This window comes from Dunckerocampus dactyliophorus, chromosome 5, assembly GCF_027744805.1.
Source record: "Dunckerocampus dactyliophorus isolate RoL2022-P2 chromosome 5, RoL_Ddac_1.1, whole genome shotgun sequence".
Lineage (NCBI taxonomy): Eukaryota > Metazoa > Chordata > Actinopteri > Syngnathiformes > Syngnathidae > Dunckerocampus > Dunckerocampus dactyliophorus.
The window spans coordinates 26,239,191-26,253,141 of NC_072823.1; the positions used below are offsets into that span (position 1 = coordinate 26,239,191).

Consider the following 13,951-nt stretch of genomic DNA (forward strand, 5'->3'; position numbering starts at 1 on the left):
TTCAAAGTATTCAACTATTGTGACCGTTATTTTGCCAAGATACCAAATTTCCCACAGAATCTGCCTCATTAAATGCATCTATTAACGTCCAATCAGGTTTAAGATCAAACAACGAGGGTGTGGATTACACAGTTGCAGTGATTAACACCGGGAGGTGTCAACACGCTACCAAGGAGAACAGAATTTTATTCGCAAAAAATTCACAAATTACAAGGTCATGGTATTTTATTTGGGAGAGTGTGCTTATGACTCGGAAGGACTTGAAAAGTTCAAACCTATGACTTTGGACTTGACTCCACCTGTCTTGTCTTGAGGCAAGACTTGATTTGGACCTTGAACTTTGGGATTAAAGACCTGAGACGTGCAAAACACTGACTTTCTCCCAACTCTGGCAGTTATCATGCCCTGCACTAATGTCCTGGCGGTTTTAAAAGGTTACAAGTGGTTAACTTCTTTTTACGCTAAAAATGTGATTGGTTTTACTGTTTTTTTTTTTTCTATTAACAACGATTAACTTCCTTTTGCACACATGAATGTTTGATTTAAAAAAAATGCAAAAAACACGAATCCCCTTCTCATTATGCGGCCGTCATTCCGCATTACAAAGATGAAGCAATTTCAGTAGAAATTGCACGTGAATGCTGAACTGAAATGTGGAATGAATGTTGAAATATCCTGAAATCTATTCGTCCACTGAGGATTGAACCAGCAACCGTCAGGTTGGGAGACCACCACGCTACAACCTGAGCCATGCCGCATGGCGCATGTTGCATGTAAAATGAATTTCCACAAATAGGTGGTAACATTGAAATTGCCAATTTTTAATGGGAAAAATGTCATAGAAAATATCAAATTATGGAAAATGCGGGAATTTATATAAAAGTCCTGATAGATAGCCTGCATGTCCTGAATGAGTTGAACATTTTGATGTTGGAATGGTTTGAAGCAATAAAACTGCAGCATTTGAAAAGCTGTGATGTAAAAATGGGGAATGATTGTTGAAATGCAGAAATACGTTGAAGGATTGCACGGGGACTGAGAATAGAACCAGCAAGCATCGGGTTGGGGGACAACCAACCGACCACCTGAGCCGTGTCGCCCCGCAGAACAAGTGGAATAAGTTGAATGTAAAATGATTTTCCACCGGTAGGGGGGCCCATTTGTTTTTAGCAAACTAAATATAGTGGAATTTTAAATGTTGGAAAGTAAAAATGTTGACTGAATGTCGAAATGTATGAATGTTGAATGACGACAGTGGGGTCGAGGATGGAACTTCTCAGCATTTACACAAGGAAATCACTCGCATGGTGCCTTCTTCATCTTTAAGTGCCATTTTATTGTTCTCCTGTTTTACACCTAACGATGGTGGTTAACTTCTTTTTACACTTGCATGCTGATGAAAAGTGTTTTCAGAAATGAGGTGCGTGAGGTCGCATCCGCGACGCAAATCATCTTGGAATGATGCAATTCAGTTTTTGCCTTTTTACCGTTCAGAGCAGTTGTGTGTGGTTAACTTCTTTTTACACTTGCATGATGGTTAATCATTTCAGCATCTTTAAATTCAAACATCGCCTGTAGAGTTGCTTCATATTCTATGACTTAGACGGTTGTGCTTAAAAAGTGTGGACAAGGAAAAGCCACATGAGTTAAAAATAATATTCTTGGTGGAGGTAATAGAGTGTAATAGAGAGTCTTTGTGCTTGGTCATTGAAAGGCAGCACCGTGCCAAAAAAAGTAATGGTCCCCAGGATAATGATTACTGTGACGGATGGCATAATGAGGTCTTTATAAATATGTATGGGCCACATATTGTGGATTATTAAAACGGCAGGCTAAGAGGTCACGCGAACGTCAGGACGCTGAGGGAGGCTCCTGGAAGGACCTGATCCAGATGTCTGCACCGCCTCCCTTTGTTCTCGTTACTTACAGTAGGACACTTGCTCCACCGTCATGGAGTGTTAATGATGAGGCAAAACGGTGGGCAGCTGCACCCAAAATCTCCTCTTCAACTGTGCAAGCTAATCCTAACAAGGTGCTTTGTCAGCACCGTGTGTGCGTGTGTGTTGAGAGGTGTGTGTGCAGCCGCAATGCATCTGGAAGCTGACTAAGCAACATGACATACAGTGGAGCCGCTTCTTAGTGTAAACAATTGACAACAGCCATTTTTGTTTACCTTACTTTAGACAGAAAGACTGTTTGAAGCATGTTTGGACAACGCAAGAAGATAAACACTTCAGGAATCATAATTATTTGCTTACAGTCCTGATGGAACTCTTCTACTCCTGAAGCACTGCGCACAAAAGGGTGAAAAATTGTCCAAACACGCACCCCTACAGTGTTGCGTATGCTGCTATTTCTCTGCTAATACACCACACGGTGCTGCTGTTATTTAAACCCCAAAGTTTGACCTTCCCAAAGTGGGATTGACTCGCAGCTCAAAACAGATACTGTAACTTTAGGGTTTCTGAATCACCACAAAATTGGGTAGGGGACCGACAAGCACATGTGTGTCAAATTTGTATAAGATATGGCCGCCATCAAGCAAAACGTCTTTGCAGAGGCAAGGGCGGGACTTCAAAACTAACTGTCCATAAGTCATTGAGCATTTGTGTACTGATTATACAATCTGTATTACATGTATGCTAGCATGTCTTCCAAAGCATTTTGGCCACAGCCCATTGAGGGCGGCACAAATAGCATTTACCCAATGGGGTGTCTGTATTATTTTGTGCTGTATGTGCAATAGGAACCTAACCAGAAAACGGAAAAAAGCAAGCAATTAATATGAACATGTCCTTCTGCTAGCTCGACGTTAACATTTTCCTCCGACTTTGGATCAGCATTTGCAATAAAAAAATGATACTAGATTCGGCTCCAGAATCCTCCCCTTCTCGTGTAAAAAGTGATCAAAGTATAAAATTATGAGGGACTAACCACTAATGAATGATAATATAAAATGATCGATAGAATAGATGGAATATAGATGGATCCACCGTGTAGCCTTTAGCCTGGCTGTCAGGCTAGCAGGTTTTCTCCAAGCTGTGTCTCCACAATCCACACTGCTTGCCTGCTGTAATTCCAGTAACGACTTGCCATCATATACTAAATGGTGTTTGCCTCGCTGCAAGTTTCGAGGCCGGGTTGCTTCCGTAGCCACACACGACAATAGTGCCTCCCAGGACCGCCACACAAAGTGGAAAACGAAGTGAAGCATAAACAAAAACATGTAAAGATTGAACTGTCATACATCTATGCTTTTTCTTTATTTAAAAAAAATATATATTTATACTGAGGACGTGTTTTCTGCAAAAAAACAAACAAAAAAAACCCGGCATATTTTTGGAGAAGAAAAAAATAAAAAAAAGTTAAATTCTGCAAATTTGTGGGGAAAATAGTAAAAATAACAAAAATATCCTCTGATTTGTCCAAATTTCAAAATAATTATTCCCATCGGAAATCATGCATATAGATGGAATATACATAGATATGAATTATTATTATTACTAAAAGGGCCAAAGGTGGGGACAAAACGTGGGACAAATTCACTCAATGCATGCCTCTGCGTCAAAAACAGCAGCACATCTCATCTCTCTAGTCAATACGTCTAAAAATGCTGAAATAATACAGTTAGGCGAGGTGGAAGTGTGCGTTAATAATAATATTCCGTGCACATGGCCTGTTGTAAAACAGTCAATATGTCTTCTTCACACTTTGTGGGCTTGTCAGCTCAGCACCATTTGGGGTCTTCGCCGAGGGATCATTTTTGTCATCAGTGTTGCATATATTTATTCCTCTGCAAATATTAAAACAGGAAACTGTAGTTTTTAACTCTGGGCCAAAGTGAGCATTTACGTATTGTTGATAAACCGGATGGAAAATACTCAGCGACTTCCTGAGGCAAGTGTAGTGAAGGTGAAAATGGGTGATGGTATTTTCAGCCCCGAGTCTTTGCTCTCAACAGCATCTCCTCCATCCACTGTTATCCACGGAAAAATACTCCTGCCAACACATGCTTTGAAACACACAGCGGGCATCCCTGAGCTTGACATGACTCACTGGTGTATAATCCCACACTTGATGATTCATGCGCTAAATCAGCCAACACTTAGAGGCAGAGGTGAGGCGCATGGGTGGCATCAAGGGGCAGGAGACCCTCCCCCCGATGGATGCAGACAGGATGAAGACTGGAATAAATGCATGGGAAAGTGGGAGATTGGGATGTGGATGAATGATGTGATGAAATGTTAGCTTTTACAAAGTCCGGTCTAGAGATAGGCCAGGCTTGTTGAAGTGCCCTTGAGCAAGACACTGATCCCTTCTTAAAGATGCAGCAGCGTCATCCAACGGAGCATATTTTTGGACATTTTTCTTAGTTTCTCAACAGGGTAGTGTGTAAATATTCATGCAAAAACATTCAAGACACACAAACGCTAGCTGCATTGTCACAGGAAAACACATGCGGCCCTCGTTTATTGTGGTTAATTGGTTCCAGTGAATTCCTGCAAGTAGGATTCAATATTAATAAATGGAATATTTTTGTACTTACAGCAGTGAAAACATCTTTATGACCTTCTAAATATAATTTTTAACATTACTAGTGCCCTCTAGACATGAAATAGCGCCCCTCTAGTCACCTTTACACTTGTATTATAGATATAATAATAGAAAATAAGACATCTCAGACGTAAATAACATTAGATAGATGAGGGGTGGGCAAACTAAGGCCCGCCACTTGCTTCCAAAGTATTTCATATAACATACAAGCTGGCAACATGACTTGCAAGTAGTCAGAATCAATCTGAGACAAGCTTTAAGTAGCTTTTCACATGCAGCCATCCAGACAACCACCTCACCCACGGTGCCAAACAAACACAAGTCAACAAATACACAACACAACCTAACATACCCACTGCGCTGTCTGGGAAGCAAAAAAGTAGGAACGTTCACATACTCTTCAGTGGTCAATGTTTTATCATTCATAGTTCATATTGTATATCGCACATCCATTATTCATGTACATTGCGGGTGTCATATTCACTAAAAAAAAAACCCTGTAAAATTCAGTTTCCTTATTGGATGTGGTCTGATGCTTCTGAAAAAGGGGACACAAGCACAAACAGCACATTGTATGACACCTTTACAGTTAAAATGAAACCAACTATTTCAGCTGGACTGTTAGAATTGTAAGTGTAAAGCAGTGCGCTTGTGTCACATATTAAGTCATTTTGTTAACTCAATGCGGCCCGTGTGTCAAAAAGTGTGCCCATCCCTGTGATCGACTCACGCTTTAGCATTGACAGTGTACTTCCTGCCTTGGCTATTTTCTCATCAATGTAAAGTTACTCACACCAAGAGACCAGTGCAGAATATTACTCTACTGCCGCCGTTTGTAGTTAAGGAGAGACTCACGATGCACTTCAATCGCTTTATTAACAAGCAGAGGACACATGCAGTGAACAATCACACAGGAGCTGCTGTCGGCTACTCTCCACACTGCTAACCTGCTGCTAGCACTCAGCAACAGTCGACTCTAGCTAGCTGACATCACACACGTCACTCCCCAGGCCCCGCTTCTTCGAAGGCGTACACGACAAGTCACAGATACTGTGTTACACTTCATATCACGTCTCTTGAAAGCCTTATACTTGTATTTTTGTTCATTTCGCCATTTTTATGCTTGAAAATGCTGAATTTAGGCCATGAATATGTACATGCATTTATAAAATAATAATAGATGATATTGAACCATGAAACAGAAGTCATTTATTAATTAATTTGTGAAAAACTGCAATAGGTTTCATCTATTGCCATATAAAGAGAGTATTAACAACAAAATGATGCTACATGCGTAGTAGAAGACAAGAGTTCATTCATGAGGGCATATATTTCTTAGAAAATGATCAGGGCATCTGAAGGGAAATGGGACGCCACTCAGAAAGGGTGTCATATCAGGGTGTCATCTTCATCATACCAGGGTGTCGTCAGCTTCATCATACTTTAATTGATATTGAAGTCTGACCGAGTGGACCCGCTTATCAAGTCATCATCGTATGGCGCAGCCTGGTGGTGTTCGCAATTTATCATCGGCTGTAGTAGTAGTAGTAGTCGGAGATAAAAGAGTTATTGTTAAAAAAAAATCAAATCAAAAGTTTTCTTGGGTGTCATGATGGTGGGAATATTTGTCGTTTAAGGAATTTGACCTACATAAGATTTTTTTCCCTTTGGGGACTGCAAGCAGCGTTGAACGTGCCCTCATAGCCATAAAACGCAACGTGTAACCTATACCACATTTTTAAAATGTATTTTGTTATTGAAACAAAAGATAATGAGGCATGTTATGCATTTCTACCACTGGGGGTGCCACTGGAGTCATCATACCGTCATAACTTTATTGTCAGCCATCGGCCGAGGATACGTGGTTAGGATTTGGACTCATTTGGCCAAAGTCACGAGGAGGAGTTTGTCCAAATACCATCCTTGGTTTGCGCCTTGAAAAAAATGGTTCAAACTAGGGATTTTCCGATCGATCGGCCACTGATTTGTATGTACACGGCCTATGCCGATAAATGCCGATCACAAAAACCGATCGCCGTGTGACGGCGACGTGACACATCATGTTGTGACAACACAAACATGAAGTGAACGTGCATGTGTGTTGTGTCACGTAGGGTCGCCAACACCCAACACGCCAAATCAATGCCAGCGCGTTTATCGCTCCCTTATCAAACCGATTGGTGTTCAACTTCTCCTGCCTCTTTCTTTACGTGCCTTGCCTAGCTGTCACTGGCCGCCGCTAACTAGCTAACTAGCTAGCTAGCTAGAATTGTCCACCTACCTTCGCATCTTCAGACTCCAAATGTGACTTTTTCACCACAGTGACATTTTGTTTTTAAAACAAACAAGCACAGAGGTTAGTTTGGAGGTGTTTTTTGTCCCACAAGGAAGTGGATATTATGTTCATGGGGTATGTAGTAACTTTTCAGGTGTCACTGAGCAACTTTACTAACCTGTTGCCATTCTACTTATTATGTCTTGTCTTGAGAAGACTATTTGTGTGTGGTTGCTTAATGAACATAAACACACAATGTGTCCAGCCTTATGATGGTGATATCACAGGGTGCTCCGAGCTCGCCAGCTGATTTTGAGGCTGAAGCTCACAAAAGGTAAAGGATATTTGCTTCAACGCTTAGTAGTTTTTTTTAATTATACTGTAACTGTACAATTCAGAATTTCTGCCTTTATATAATGACAGATGAACACAAATGATGATGGCTACACTGTTTGAGTGGAGACCTGCTTGCTAAATAAAGTAGTGTACAATTTAAATGTTGCCAGTCAGAAATAAAACACAAAGAGTTGACAGCTCAAATAGTGATGGAAGTTGGACACGCAAGCAACCTGGACTGTGAATGTATTCTCTTCTAAACTAAGCAGGACCGATTTCTATTTTAAAAAGGTATTTATTTTGATGATTTGATTCTGTTAATGTTGTTATCTTGAACTCCAAAATAAATTATTGAACAATTTATTTCCAATGTATTCATATTACTCCAAAACATGCATCAAATTAAACTCAGGTTTGTATCAAATAGTACAAAAATCCTTTCACACAAATAAAGGCAAAAAAAAGACAATCCACCCAAAAATACATTTTTTAATAAGCACGTATTTGGCAGGAGCCCTTGGAGTTGACGGCGGCCCTGGCCAATAGCACTCACCATCAATAAATTGAAAACTGTGCAGTTCGTCCATGTGACCGGTATCAGTATCAACCGATCTCACTCATGGATGATCGGAATCGGCAGCATAAAACCCAAATCGGAGCATCCCTATAGTTCCAACCAAAATGGCCCACTTCCTGTGTGTGTTATGGCCCACTTCCTGTGTGTGTTTTTGAACATGGATTCTATTGACTTGCATGGCGACCTTCTTCACAATGTACCCTCTTCAGTGAACCACAGCTCCCCAGTGCTGTCAGCACTCATGCAAACCGTGATGCTCCCATCATCGTGCTTGAGAAGTTCTGTCTAGTTTCAGGATGGATCTTTGTTGTGTTAAACACAGAAACAAAACACAATATCACAACTCGGCTCTGTTGTTTGTGTAGCTCAGACTGCAGAAACTAGGAGGGACGCCCCCCCACCTCCCTGCTCCCTCCCATCATCCATCTCCCAATCTCTCATCACACACTGCAGCTCCTCCCTCCTCCACCTTCCTCACAGCAACACCCCCCCTTTCTTTCCAGTGTGTGTGTCTGCGTGTGTGTGTGTGTGTGTGTGTGTGTCGTCCGTCGCAGTGCAAAGCGCATGTGCCGTGCGCGCACATGTGGCACGGCAGCCGACCGGGACGCGACCGCGCTGAAGTGCTCCCGACTTGGATCCCTGCATATGATTCCCCTCTCCTATCTTCATCACATCCATCCCTAATGGAGCCTCTCTCCTCGTCCTCCTCCTCCTCAGCACCGTGGATTTAAGCAGCAGCTTCCTCAGCATGGAATGAAGCAGGCCGTTCCTGGATACTCCTCACTGAAGACTCCGGTAAGGATGCCGCCTCCACACTCCTTTCTTCGTACTTGTCAAAGCACACTAGGAGGGTAGAAGTGCACTTTGAATGAAGCTGTGCCACCCACTGAGGACACAGTCCCAGAATAGGAATGGTGTGTGGATGCATGGGACATGTCCTACATGGAGACAACTTCTGCAGGGACTTTTATGACGGATAATTCCTAGATTTTGAATGGAGAGCCATCCCATTAATAGTGATGTATTCTTAGCTTTTTCTAATGATCACAGTGCTAACAATACCTCCTTTAGTGTACTGCACTCGCCTCCCTCTTTGCCGTTTTATCCTTCATTTTATCAGCCGCACTCACAGTTGATGCTATTCCCGTCCCCGCATGCCGGATGAGCGTCCTTTTCATCTCTGCGCTCTCCTATCTCGTTATCAATTCTCCGTTCATCTCTGCGGAATCTACAGGGAAGGAGTGGAGGGAGGAGAAGGGACGGAGGGGAGGTTGCCAGGATTCGAGCCGCCGTGAGAGGAAAAAAAAGATTTTAATGAAAGAGGAAGGAATGAGATTAGCATTGGAAGGGAAAGAAGGGAGATTGACGGGAGGACCAGAAGGGGACACAGGGGTAAAGGTGGGAGGCGGGAGAAGGAGGGAGGTGGGCGCTAACATGCCTGGGAAAGTGCTTTTAGGGCTCGGGAGTCGGCTTACTCGAAACGTGATATTTTTCGGCCTCCATCCGACCATGGATGCACTCTGACTGGCATCAATATTTATCACATTTCCCATTTCGCCGCAGGAGGAAAAACACGATATCAGCGCCACAGGATGGAAAGATAATAAAAGATAAATCTAATCTGCATTGGACCTTTTTGGACCCTTTTTTGCATGATCAATTCGTTTGCTGCACTGGAAATACACTCATGTCAAAACATCAGTCACATGACTGTAAATGACATCTGTGGCGGCCATGTTTTTTTAACCGATCTTGGTCAAATTTTACACACGTGCTTGTCAGTTGCTTAAAGGCGCGAACCAAATTTCGTGGTGATTCCGTCACACACGCGAAAGTTGGAGGGTGTTTTGTAGAGCGAATTGAGCCGAGTGAGAAATTTCAAGTCACTTCGACTTTGGGTTTTGATAACAGCGCCATCATGTGGCGCATTTGTCAGAAAAATAACACAGCCAGCGCAGTCTCGACAAATTTTCACCCTTTTATGTGTAGCAGTTCAGCAGTAGTTGACTTAGCTTAAGCAAATAGAAATACATGACTAGTTCTGATATTCCACAGAACTTTAAATGCTATGTGTGGCGCCCCCTATGGGTTATGGTGAAAATGCTTTGGAATGCATGTTAGCATACAAGTAATACAGATATCCTCAAAGTTTTATCGTCATTAACCCAAGGGTCAATGACTTATGGACAATTAGTTGCTAAGTCCAAAGACGTTTTGCTTGATGGCGGCCATGTTTTTCAACCAATCTTGCTCAAATTTTACACACGTGTGCTTGTCAGTTCCCTAAAAGTCTGTACTGAATTTCCTCGTGATTCAGCAACACACACTAAAGTTCCAGACGGTCTTTTGTAGAGTGCATTGAGCTGAGTGAGAAATTTCAAATCAGTCAATCTGACCTTGGGATTTAATAACAGCGCCAACGTGTGGCGTATTTGTCAGAATAATAACAAAGCCAACACAGTAGGAGCGCATGTCTTGGCAAAATCTCACCCTTTTGTGTGTAGCTGTTTAGCAACAGTAGAGTTAGCTTACACAAATACAAATACGTGGTAGCTCTGATTTTAACACAGGACTGTAAATGACCTTAATGGCGCCCCCTACGGGATGTGTTAAAAATGCATTGGAAGACATGCTAGCATACATGTAATACAAATATCCTTACAGTTTAGTTCCTAAGTCCCGCCAGTACACCTGCAAAGATGATTTGCTTGACGACGAGCACGTTTTTCAACCAATCTTGCACAAAATGTTCTTGTCAGTCCCCTTAAGATGTGCACGAAATTTCGTGGTGAGTATGCAAAACACGTAAAGTTACAGCAGTAGGAGATTTAGCTTATACAAATGTAATGATCATTAGACAAATGGTTAATGATTTATGGACTATTAGTGCGCCAGCAAAAACATTTTGCTTGATGGTGGCCATGTTTCCAAACAATCTTGCTCAAATTTTACGCACCTGTGCTTGTCAGTCCCCTAAAGTCGTATACCGAGTTTCACAATGATTTTAATTCGGCTAAACACGGTAAAGTTAGAGTGGGCGCATTGAGCTGTGTGTGAAATTTCAAGTCAGTCCGTGTTATGGTGGCCAAACTTTATGGTTTATGTAATTATTTGTCAGAAAAAATAATAGCACAGGCAACACAGTAGGGGTGCATATTTGGACAAATCGTCACCCTTTTGTGTGCAGCGGTTCAGGAGCAGAAGCGTCTTTATTGCGTGTTGGCTTTGCTAATGGATGAGAAAGCATCCAGGATTACACAGCGTCCTCATTTTGCCGTCAAGATTAAAACCCTAATTGGAGCATCAAGATGGATTTTTTTTTTCTCAAGCTGCAATTTGGGAGCGATTTAGAGGAATCTTTCTTTTGCTGATCCAATTGAGGCGTTATCTCAGCTTTATTACCTCCACCAAAGGGGTTATGATTTATCTTTGTTAGCGAACAGTTGCACAAAAACTTTCACTTCCATGAAACTTTGTGGAAAACTGTTTTCAATTTCCATTTGGAACCCGTTTTTACTTATGACGGACTGTTCCTTCACAGCTTCAGCGATGATTCTCTCTCGTTACAGGCAAGAATAGAGATGTGTATAGATTTATTTACACAATCATTTGTAATTCTGTCTTAGACCATTCGGACGAGGGGTTCGCAAACAGACACTCAGCAGCCTTTTTGGAACAAAATGAGGTCATATTAGCTTGATTTATAATGTGTAATTTAATAATGTAATAATGTATAATGTTTAAAAAAGTCCTGGCATATTCACTTCTTAAAGGCGTCTCTGTAATGTCATGTTAGTAAGGCAATAGTTTATTGTTTTATTTTGCATGCACCGCATATTCGCCATGGACCTTTTCTTGTGATTTGTGAGCATTGCTTTTACATGTTATACAATGTATTTGTAGCTATAAGATAAGCATTCATCAGTGCTATAGCTAGCTGTTGCTATGTGATGTCTCCATCGTCAAGTTAGCCCTCCTGCCTCCAGCTCACTGCAGCTTAGACTCACCGGCACGGAGGACGCAGCCAAGTGCGACGATCACTCACTCGGTTCTATCCCACTTGGCCGCGGTGAGCGAGAGTCCATTGCTGTCCAAGAGTGACTGTGAATTGGACCCCCACCCACGGCAACAATGCCCACTGCCAAAATGGGCAGCTAACAACTCATTTTATCCTCCCAACTTTCCAAGGCAATTATTGCGCGGGTCGTTATAGCAAATAATGGTCACTACTGGACGCGGCTTCATGATTGACCATGATGCATGAAATGAACTTGGCACATTTGTCACACAGAATCACACTTAATGGCGTCCGAGTGGGCGCGCATGGGAGCTTCTGCACACATTAGCACTCCCTGAGGGGGGGTCTCGCTTGGCGCATTGTCATCTGGAATTTACAAGTGACGGAAACAAGTTAAGATCAAGGGCCAACACTATTTGTTTATTTGTTTTTGTCTTTCTCATTGTGTATGATTATTATATTACATTTTGATATATACTGTATATATGCAAAATTGTCAATTCATAATGCTTTTAATCATTCATAATTCATTCAGCTATTCTCTTAATTAAATAACAATAGGAAATACATCTTTAATTGATTTCAAAAGTTTAAGACTACAGCTGAAAAACCCTAGAAAGCCCCCTGAAATAGAAATGACATTTTGAAATGAGTGGGAATATTGGTCCAGGTGGTGAAGATGGCTTCATGGAGGGCATCCGCTGTCAGGAACTGATGTCCATGTTTGTAAACTTCACTTGCCATTCATCCCCAAATCTTCTCAAATTGGATTTAGATCAGGGAAAAGAGTGAGCTTATTCCTCTGGAAGAAGTCCTTTGTCAGGCGAGCATTGTGAGCTGCAGCGTTGTTCTGTTGAAAAAGCCAGTCATTACCACACAGACGAGGGCCGTCCGTCATGAGGGAGGCCCCCCGCAACATCTTCACATAACAAGCTGCCGTTTGACGCCCCTGCACATCCTGAAGCTCCATTGTTCCATTGAATGAAAAAGCACCCCAGATCATGATGGACCCCCCTTCACTGGACTATGTGGGAAACATCTCAGGTGGGATCTCCTTGTCATGCCAGTAACGTTGGAAGCCATGAGGACCGTCACGGTTCCATTTTTTCTCATCAGGGAATAAAAGTTTCTTCCACCCTTCAATGTCCCATGTTTGGTGCTCTTGTGCAAATTCCAAACGGGCAAATTGTGGCGTTGAAGAAGACGAGGCCTTTGAACACGTTTTTTGTTCTTAAAAGCCTTTTCTCACAGATGCTGTTAGACGGTTATTGGAATGCGCTCGGCATCAGGAACAATCTTCATTTTGGGCCGAGAATCGTCCCGTGTTTTGATGGACAGCTCCTCAGGCTCAGGGCCGGTGAAATTTTTTTGAGTTTACCACTTGACTGTTTTGTTCGATAACCCTCAAGATCTTTGAAGCAGTTACAAAGACTGCCTTACTGCGTCCAACCTCAGCAGCAATGGCGTGCTGCAAGGGGCCTTGCTTAGGCAGCGCAACGATCTGACCACATTCAAAGAGGGAAAGCTATTTTTACCTGTGCCATCAAGAGATCATGACAGTGTGCATATCTGACAGAAAATGACTTTGAATCCAGATTTTTGCCAGGATTTTGGTTTTTAAAGGCCATCAAAGGATCTTTTGATGAACAGCCTATTTCAGTTTAATGCTGCTTTGTAATAAATTGCTTTCTCAATTTTTTTTGGTCTCAGTCCTATGTCTTCTTTTTATATTTTGAAGCTCAACTTGAACCAACAGCGCAAAATGTAAAGACTTGTAATTTAGCTATTATTAACTATCTAGTCATATTTTACACAATAAATCCATAAATCAGAGACATTAGGTTTGTTTTTGTATATTTGATTATTCAATATGACAGTATTGAACAATCTTTATTTAAAACTACAGTTTTACCTTTTTAACTATATTTTTTTAAGATGTAGGCAACTTGGCAAGTAAAAGTCAACCTAAAATCAAGATTAATTAGCGATTTTTACAGTTACAATAGAAATATACACTGCTCAAAAAAATAAAAGGAAACACTAAAATAACACATCCTAGATGTGAATGAATGAAATATTCTTATTAAATACTTTGTTCTTTACATAGTTGAGTGTGCTGACAACAAAATCACCCAAAAATGATCAATAGAAATCAAATGTACTGTGTGTTTCTGAATGTTTGACACATGCA

The 13,951-nt window shown here is 41.6% G+C and overlaps 1 protein-coding gene across 4 annotated transcripts in view; it reads left to right on the forward strand.

Moving 5' to 3' along the window:
• The first annotated feature begins 8,243 nt into the window (after nt 1-8,243).
• lingo1a (leucine rich repeat and Ig domain containing 1a) overlaps nt 8,244-13,951 on the forward strand; it is a 156,874-nt gene continuing 151,166 nt past the window's right edge. For 2 of the 4 annotated variants that reach the window (XM_054776100.1, XM_054776099.1), the window contains exon 1: nt 8,258-8,537. Coding sequence is in view for 1 of the 4 variants with exons in the window: in XM_054776097.1 (XP_054632072.1) it covers nt 8,496-8,537 (42 nt within the window). In the remaining 3 variants the exon portion in view is untranslated. Of the gene's footprint in view, nt 8,538-13,951 lie in introns of all 4 variants that reach the window. The other 2 variants (XR_008570397.1, XM_054776097.1) reach the window with 2 other exon arrangements.